At 38.9% G+C, this 9400-nt stretch overlaps 1 protein-coding gene across 2 annotated transcripts in view; it reads left to right on the top strand.

Moving 5' to 3' along the window:
* Positions 1-1299: 1299 nt before the first annotated feature.
* Positions 1300-9400, top strand: part of TMF1 (TATA element modulatory factor 1) — a 30367-nt gene continuing 22266 nt past the window's right edge. Inside the window, exons 1-4 of one of the 2 annotated variants that reach the window (XR_009505930.1) lie at positions 1300-1688; positions 4151-5355; positions 7111-7214; positions 7866-7992. Coding sequence is in view for 1 of the 2 variants with exons in the window: in XM_059940154.1 (XP_059796137.1) it covers positions 1547-1688; positions 4151-5355; positions 7111-7214; positions 7866-7992 (1578 nt within the window). In the remaining variant the exon portion in view is untranslated. The remainder of the gene's footprint in view (positions 1689-4150; positions 5356-7110; positions 7215-7865; positions 7993-9400) is intronic. The other variant, XM_059940154.1, reaches the window with a different exon arrangement.

The following is a 9400-nucleotide window of genomic DNA, read 5'->3' as shown; positions in this document are numbered from 1 at the left end:
AGTTTACAGGTGCTACAATAATTCTCCAAGTAGCCTTGTGAGAAGGTGATAATATCTTCATCTGAGAGCTGAATAGTTTTAGAAAGTTTAGGTCATTTACCTCAAGCTGTACAATTAGAAGTCTTGGAACAGGGAGGGATTCCAAGCCTAACCTGACCTCCTCCTCAGGCTACTTAGCTAAGCTGTTTGAAATTACCTGAGTTACTTAGTACTACTGTGTAGATTACTAAATTGTAAAAGTTTCAATATGCAAATTTTTACAGAAGTTAGATAAAATCATCAGAAGATCATAACTTCTCAAGGGCAGAGTTTAAATCTGGCTAAAAATAATAAAAATAATTCCTTTATGGCATGATTCCTTGCAGTGGGGTAAAATACTTAAGTGTAGGGGAAACAGGTGAGGTGAATGCCCACATTAGGAAGAGTGTACTTAGAAGAGTGGGGTCTGTGACATATTGGAGTGAAAATTATTAGTCAGAAGTGGCAACTGCTGCAGCTGACTGTTGGATGTTGGTGTACATATTTTTCAAAATCATCTGGACGTCTGGATTTTTGTGTGAAATCTGGCTTTTAAATGTTGGTAGAATTTTAACATTATGGGGGCCAAACCAAACAGCTGCTGACTAGATTAGGAAGGCCACCAATTTGATTTGTTTGAAGAGCACATGCAAAAAAGTTGTATTTTAAATAATATGCACAGTACATATTAAGAGTAATAGTTTTAATGCTTCCCAGGTTTGTTCTGACTGAGGCCGAGAGTGGACCTGTATCTTAAAGGGGAGATTGTGCCCTTGACTTGCTTTCTCGTTACTTATTGTGGAAGACGGCTTTTTACGTGCTTGCATCAGGTGGGCTGGATCAGGTCCTTTTATACGATGCCCAGTAGCTTTAGACAGACCCAAACCCAGAGTTCCTTCTTAAGGCCAAGTTGACACAGAACTGATTAACAGAGGAGACGCTAAGTAAGAGAAACGCAAGACCCAAACTTCCCTCTTCAATTATTGCTGGCAAGGCTCTAGCTCTTAATACAAGAGCTATTTTCCAGGAAGGAACCCATTTCAGAACTCGCATATTCCTCCCGGAGGAATCAGCCCCTGCTGATATAGCCACAGAATTCCTCCCAGGGTGACAATCGCCGCACTACATCTGGAAACAGTTTCGATAGGAACCGTTCCGCGTTCCTCCATAACTACTGGCAATCCTGGGCCCCAGGAAGTGACGTCAACGCTCTTCTTCGGTTCTTCCGTTTATCGGCGGAACTTTGGGCTCCGGGACTTGCCGGTTGTGTACGTGGAAGCAGCCAGCGCGTGCGCAGTCTGAGCCTTTCGTCTCAGCTGTGAGGAAAGCGCTGAGGGTAACGTCCCCGGCTCGGGGGAGACCTGCGGGGTCATGGCTCCCCGCTGACAGGGCCCGCCGAGTGGAGAAGGGGGCGAGGCTCTCCGTGGACCCTCCGCCGGGTCCGCGGCAGTCGACTTGTCCCTCGGCCTTCCCGTTCGCTGCTGCCGCCGCCGCCGCCGCCGCCGCTGGCGGCGGCTGAGGCGGGGAGATGAGCTGGTTCAACGCCTCCCAGCTCTCCAGCTTCGCCAAGCAGGCCCTGTCTCAGGCCCAGAAGTCCATCGACAGGGTCCTGGACATCCAGGAAGAGGAGCCGAGCGCCTGGGCTGAGACCATTCCGTACGGAGAGCCGGGTAAGGGCGCGAGCGGCGGCGTCACTGCGCTCCCGCGGGCGTCTCTTCCGAGGCCGACAGGTGAAGCGGCGGGGGTGGGGGAGTGGGGGCTCCCGCCTCGCTGAGCGACGGACTTTCTGATCAAGTCCTCGTCCCCAGCCCGGCCCCAGACCCTGCTCTGGCCTCTCAGTTGGTCTTTGCTCTGGTCCCGAGGGAGAACCCAGCCCTGGGTCCCTCCGTGCCCGTGGCCCCGGGTGGGGGCTGACGGGGACCTGATTCGGTGGTCGTGGCCCCGCGCCCTCCCTCCACGTCGGGCGGCCGCATCACAGGCCCTCGAACCCGGGCCGGCTGCGCGCCCGGGACGCTGTCCGAGCCCAGTATCGGAATCAGTCCGCGGGGACGGGAAGAACAGTCGCGAACACTTAGCGGGCGCTGCGCGCCTCCTGGGCTCTGTATGGCCGTCTCTCCTGAAACAGCTCCTCGAGTTCTGGCGCTGCCCTCCGTGGTGCAGAGACGGCGCGGTCCCTTCCTCTGGGCCACTCCGCCCGCGGGAGGGTCGTCGGGGCGCGGCTCGCGACTTCGGGGCGCGTCGCGGTCTAGCCTCCGATAGCCTCGTCTCAGAGTCCCTGGGCTTCACTTTTCAGGGATCTTCAGCTGCTTTTAGCTCTAAGTCTAAGCAACAGTTTCTCCTTTTGGTGTGTGGAGTACAGATGGGCCCGACTTTGGGGTTGTCAACCTCTGGGAGGAAGAATAAGTTATTCCTGACGACTCCTTTCTGGTTTCTGTTCCTCATTTTACGTCTTTGAGATGTCAGGACCTACATTTGAGGTGCATCGTTTTAAGATATTTCGGCTCATGTGTTTATGTCACCATCCTGTTACTTTTTCCAAGATGTTATAGGATCTTGGTGGGAGGAGCTCCACTTCCTTTTTTCAGGCTACCCCACGTTTTGAATGTCTTAACTTTAAAAGAGACAGAATGTAAGTTGTAAATGTAAGGATACTCCTTTTATGAAATCCGGGGCTCGAATCCTGCTCTATAATTCCTTTTTTTTTTTTTTAAATAAGTTATCCAGAATAGACTCAGGTTTTAGTGAAATGCCATAAATGTTGACTGATCACCTATGTTTTACGTCGCCGTCACTCAAAGATGACCAGTCTTCAGAATGGAGTGATTTAAGTGGATATCACATAACCCTGCGATTTATATAAAACTTTCTCCAGCAGGCAAATTTGACTTCTGTCATTCGTTGCCATGACAATAAATTAAACTAATCAGCAGATTTTATTTTGCTTGTTCCTTTGTGTCTTTAATTTTGTTTTTCTCCCTTTTTTCGCCGTTCTGATATACTGAACAAATGGATGTAAAACTGTATCCCCAAGCTAAAATTGCCTACTTATCTCCGAAGTCATATTAAAGGATAGAATTTAGTACTGGGCTTGTTAGCTTTTAGGTACTTGTGCTCTGCCCACCAGCTTTTAAGTGTTTAGGGTTTGTGATGATTCTGCTCAGCCACTTTTGAAGTTAGAAATGGAAGACATTTTTTTAAAGAAATGCTTTAAATATTTTAGCAAATATGCCATTTTTTGTTTATCATCGGGTTTTTCAGTAACATATTATTTGTATGACTGATAGAATTACCTTTTTTGCTCAGAAGATGGTTATTTTCTCCCTAGTGTTTTACAAAAAATCCTAGTGTAAACTGCTGTCTTTGTCAAAAAGCAATAATTTTTTTAAAATGTGCATTTTTGAAATTCATATGACCTTCTATAATTGCTAACATAATTTGGAATTTAGCAAGAGAACAAAACTTTCTCAGAGTAGGTTTGGAGAGTGGGACTTGGAGAATGAGCTTGTCATTAAGTGGATGAAAGTGAATTTGCCCTTTAGAAGTTACTGTTCCCATCAGTTTACTTTGATCTTTGAAAAAGGACATTTGTCACCAGTATTTTGGGTTCAGCTTTTGAGTGTTGCCATCTTTCTAGCTGATAACTATGTTTTATCATTGATATTACAAGAATAAAATTAATATGGAACTAATTGTATAGAAGGTAGATTCTATTTGCCATGACTACACATGACCTGTAAGTGAAGATACTGCCCGTTATTATGAGATGCATCATATGTATCTTGGACTTAGCATTGGTTATTAACACATACCATTACTTTATTAAAATAATTTGTTGTAGGAGGGAATAACATACTTGCTTCTGGTAGGCCAGGTTCAGTCTAGTCTTTCAGCTTTGCTCCTAGTTCCTCTTGGCAGATGCACACCAGTTTTTCTTTTTAAGGCCCAAAGTTAAACGATGAACTAATTAATTACGTAGTAAGCAAGGACTTCAGCAGGTCCAAATTACGGGTTGTATTCTCTGGGGTTTTAAAAAAACATATTTATATTGACTTATAGTAATGATTGTAATTTAAATGCTTTATATATAGGTATAATTTTTTCTTTTTTAATATATATATATTTTTTGTCAAAGGAATAAGCCCCCCTGTCAGTGGAGGATGGGATACTTCAACCTGGGGGTTAAAATCCGACACTGAACCTCAGAGTCAACCGGTAGCGTCTCCTAAAGCAATTACAAAGCCAGTTCGGAGAACTGTGGTAGATGAATCTGAAAATTTCTTCAGTGCCTTTCTCTCTCCCACCGATGTCCAGACCATTCAGAAGAGTCCAGTGGTATCAAAACCACCAGCTAAATCACAGCGACCAGAAGAAGAAGTGAAAAGCACCTTACAGGAGTCCTTGCACGCTGGACAGTCGAGAACAACTGAAGCCCCTGAGTCCAAAGTAGAAGACTCTCCTCCGTGTGTATCAGGGGAAACTCTGACAGCGAGTACTCTGTCTCCTAAAACTGAGGGCAAGCATGAAGAAACTCTTAATAAAGAATCGGATACAAAGGTGTCAACAGTACATTTGAAAGTATCTGAAAGTGTAATTAATGTGAAAACAACTAGGGAAAATGTATCTAATATGCCTACACAGCCTCTCACAGCGGAAACAAAGGACATGGCTTTGGAGCCTAAGGAGCAAAAACACGAAGACAGACAGAGCAATACACCTTCTCCTCCTGTTAGTACCTTCTCATCAGGTACTTCTACCACGAGTGATATTGAAGTTTTAGATCATGAAAGTGTAATAAGTGAGAGCTCAGCAAGTTCAAGACAAGAGACTACAGATTCAAAATCAAGTCTGCACTTGATGCAGACATCCTTTCAGCTTCTCTCGGCATCTGCTTGTCCTGAATATAATCGTTTAGATGATTTCCAAAAACTCACTGAGAGTTGCTGCTCATCTGATGCTTTTGAAAGAATAGACTCGTTTAGTGTACAGTCATTAGATAGCCGTAGTGTAAGCGAAATCAATTCAGATGATGAATTGTCAGGCAAGGGATATGCTTTAGTACCTATTATAGTTAATTCTTCAACTCCAAAGGCTAAAACAGTTGAATCTGTTGAAGGAAAACCTGAAGAAGCAAATGAAACATTAATTATGCCCACTGAAGAAACAGAAATGGAAGAAAGTGGACGAAGTGCAACTCCTGTTAACTGTGAACAGCCTGATGTCTTGGTTTCTTCTACACCAGTCAATGAAGGGCATACTGTCCTAGACAAGGTGGCTGAGCAGCCCGAAGCTCCTGAAAGTCAGCCAGAAGCACTTTCTGAGAAGGAAGATGTATTCAAGGTAACTCTAGGAAGTGGAAGGGGATTTTTTGATATGCTTTTCAGAGATTAAGTTATTGGTTTATTTTTAATATTCAGTGATGCCTAATGGTTTGTACTGATTAAAAAAGACAAGCATTTTGCCTTTTAAGTGTGGTGTTAAGGATCTTAAACTTGAAGAATTATTGATGCTAAATTATTTGAAATTTCTCGAAGGCAAGTATGGTAGCATAAGTTGATAGTTCAGTATAACTAAGCATAAAAAACTTTCCATCTTAGGCCTTTACTGTTGAGTCCTTATCACCTTAATATTCTCTTTTGCTAGACTCATTAATTTATTAGTTTGTAAGGGACTGTCTTCTTATGTAAACAGATACCTTCAACTCCTTTGCAGATACAGATGCTCAAACAAATCTAAATATTATATGATTTTTTTTATATCAAAAAAATTTTGCATGTTCACATTATTTGTAGCAAATCTTGAATGAAAAATTTGGTCTCAGATCATTGATGTTTTTCTGTTGTTATTAATTGCTTGTTTGTTTTTTATGTTGTTTTTGATATTTCCTATTGATAGCTATCTTAAATGAATAAGAAAGGGAAATGTCCAAGGATCAAAAGTGTTGTTTAGGAATGACAAATTGCTTTTACCTAATACGTAAAAAAGGAAAGTGGTGTAAATTCTTTAACATTAAGTCACAGTTTTCGTTTTTCCTATGATTTTTAGGTGTAGAATTGAGTTGGATCTGGCATCTTTAATAGACTCTTCTGAGATACAGGATATCTTGAAGAAATGTCCTCTAAGTGTCATGTATTGAATTATTTAAAGTAAAAAAAGTGCCAGACTCTGTTACCTAGGTTTAATATTATTCACAAACAAAATGCCATGCTCTAGCTATAATAGCAGTTTGAATTCCTAGAAACCAACACTATTATTAATAAGATATTTTTGAACCGTTGTTAGAAGGTAAGTGATTTCTAAGTTAATCTAGACCTAAATCAGGTAAGACTTTATTTATTTATTTTTTAGTACAAAAGGCACCGTTCCTCTCCTCATACACAAGTGTATCACTGCTTCAGCAGGACCTAAGGAATAAGATAGTCTAACCATTCCTTTTTGCTTAGCTTTATACTAATATATTCTGGAGATTTAAAAATTATATGCCTATCGATTTTCTAAAGTTAATTTCATTTTTTAAATGCAATGTATCATGCTAAAAATGTTGCATGTTACATGTTTGGGTTGAAGAATAATATGGAGAAACAAACACTTGTATATCCACTACTCAGATAAGATAGAGAACATTAGTAGAAGCTTTGAAGCCCCTCTTTGACCTTTTTGATTGCATCTCATCTCCCTTCCTTTTTTAGTGGTCATGTACACTCTTCCCACATTTTTGCTATTGCAGATGAATTGCTGTAAACGTTCTTGTACACTTATGAAAGAGTTTTCTCCTCTGAGGTACACCTAAAAGTAGAATTTTCTACATGAAGGGGTATGTAGATCTTCAACTAGATATTGCTTAATTGTTTTCCAAAGCGTTTTACCAAACTACCAACTAGGTGGTTGTAGTACTAATTTATACCCTCCTACCCACTGTGTGTGAATTCTTGCTGTTCTGTGTCTGCTGTGTTCCCAGTTTTGTTTTTAATTCTTCTTATGAGATAATGCTGTTTTATTTATTACAGTGATTCGGTGGCCTTTACTTTTTCACCTGCGTGTAAAAATGGTCTTTTAAAGTTAAATGTTGGACTTTTGTGTATTCTTCTTATCCAGACAGTTGAATTTCTGAATGAGAAACTGGATAAAAGGGAAGCTCAGTTATTATCTCTTAGTAAAGAAAAAGCACTTCTAGAAGAAGCTTATGATAATCTGAAAGAGTAAGTACTTTACAAATGTGAGTAATTTTACACATTTTGTAGTGGTCCATACACTTGGTTATTACTTAAGAATGTTTTTTAAATTAAAATGTTTTATATTTTAACTTGTTTATAATTATTGAGAATTGAATGGTATTTCCATTCTACCCTTAGAGATTACTTTTCTCCTCAAATTATCTTACTCTTTTACCACTGGCACTGAAGAGAGGTGTTTTGCAAAACAAAAACAAAAAAACCTCTTCCCCTTTGTTATTAATAATCTATTAGTATTAGAGATTTAAAAGGTATATTTAGAGAAAACTGAGATTATAGTTTAAAAAAATACTGAGTACTAGTTTGCTTTAAGGAGATGATTAGTAAAATGTGACACAATAAGATTTAACAGTGAAAAGTTTTAGTTACCTTTTTGTAATTTTTACACATCATGTATTGGTGACATTTTCAATTTCTAATGGGTTTTCTTTGAAGTGTTTTAAAATAAATTAGGCAGGTAATTTTTCTCTTAAAGGTTAACAGGCCTACAATTAATCTATTTTAGTAAAGTGTATGTTGAAGAGAATGTTAGTTTTTTGTTTTTGCAAACTGAACTCATCTGTTAACTTTAGAATATATAAACAAGTATTTTCAGTCTCAGTATTATTTTAAATTTAGTGAAATGATCAGAGTGAAAGAAGAGAGCAGCAGCATTTCTTCCTTGAAAGATGAGTTTACTCAAAGAATTGCAGAAGCAGAAAAGAAAGTTCAGCTAGCCTGCAAAGAGAGAGATGCTGCTAAAAAGGTAATGGAAGTTTAAAATAATATTAAATAAACTCTACAGAGACATATTTTTTTGAGGAATGCATTATTATTTTGGTACTGGAAAAAAGAAGTAAGATTAAAAGGATACCATGTAGTGTATTAACACTTAAATTTTAGATTTTTCGCACCTTTAGGATTACACTTTTGATACTTTAAAAAAAATCTAAGCCAGTATTTGTATAATTTATGTGTAAGTCCTTGCAAGATATATAGCAAGGATCTTTAGAATAATTTTTATAAATGATAAGTCCATCAAAATAAATAACACTTAAATCTTAATGGCACTCTATAAATTTTAAAAATTACCATTACTCTCATTTGTTATTTTTCCCTTCCACTTCAAACATATATATATATATATATATATATATATATGTACTCCTTCAAGTCAAAGTAATTTTAAAATAAAAATTCCTAATGATTAGTGACATTGAATATTAGAATAAAATGTTGATTTATCTAATGTAGGATTTCTCAGCCTCAGCACTACTGACATTTTGGGCTGGATAATTTTATATTGTATGGGACTGTCCTGTGCATTGTAGGGTATTTACCAGCATCCCAGGCCCCTACCTACAAGATGCCAGTATCACCCTTCTCTCCTCAACCCCAGCCTAATCCCCCCTCAGTTGTGATAATTGAAAATGTTGCCAGACATTGCCAAATGTCCCCTTGGGAGCAAAATTGCTCCTGATTGGGAACTATTTGTTCTAATTCTTATGATTTGGAACAGTTGGCTGTTTCCGATATTGGTAACCAATTAAGGTTAGTAATTATTGCTTGTATCCCAAGTATTATAACATTTCTCAGTATTTGCCCTTCTGAGGTTGATTTCCCCCTTCTTGACGAATGTCAATGTTAATATTTATAATTTTTCTCTATATATTCTTACAGAAAAGAAATATGATATACTTCTATCTGCTTGGTTGCTTTAACTAGCAACTTTACTTAGTATCATTTTAGACACTAATAATAACCTGAAACTATCTAACCAACTTAACTCTTCATGTTCTTGCTCTATTCCATCTGAATACAGTACAAAAAGTAGACTTTAAGTAATGTTTGTCTTCTGTAGTACACTTTGAATTATAGATCTAAAATAGATCTAAACCATTAATTATAGCTGGAAAAAACTTGGGTCCTACGTTTTAACACATTTTATGTGTACTGCCATGTATGAACCCCGTGCTTAGGATCCATAGGAAATTTAAAGGTGAATTTAATTACCTTAAGTGAAGAGTTTGCTTTTCTACTGTTGGAAGACAAATAATGTCAACAAATATATAGTAGTAGGCAGTTGAATAAGCACTTTGAAATGGTATCATGGAGGGTGAATTCTGATCAGAGGAATTGAGGAAGATTTCATGGAAGACATGACAATCTTTTTT

The sequence above is a fragment of the Balaenoptera ricei genome, chromosome 11 (assembly GCF_028023285.1).
Source record: "Balaenoptera ricei isolate mBalRic1 chromosome 11, mBalRic1.hap2, whole genome shotgun sequence".
Taxonomy (NCBI): Eukaryota; Metazoa; Chordata; class Mammalia; order Artiodactyla; family Balaenopteridae; genus Balaenoptera; species Balaenoptera ricei.
This window is presented reverse-complemented; position numbering and strand designations above follow the sequence as displayed.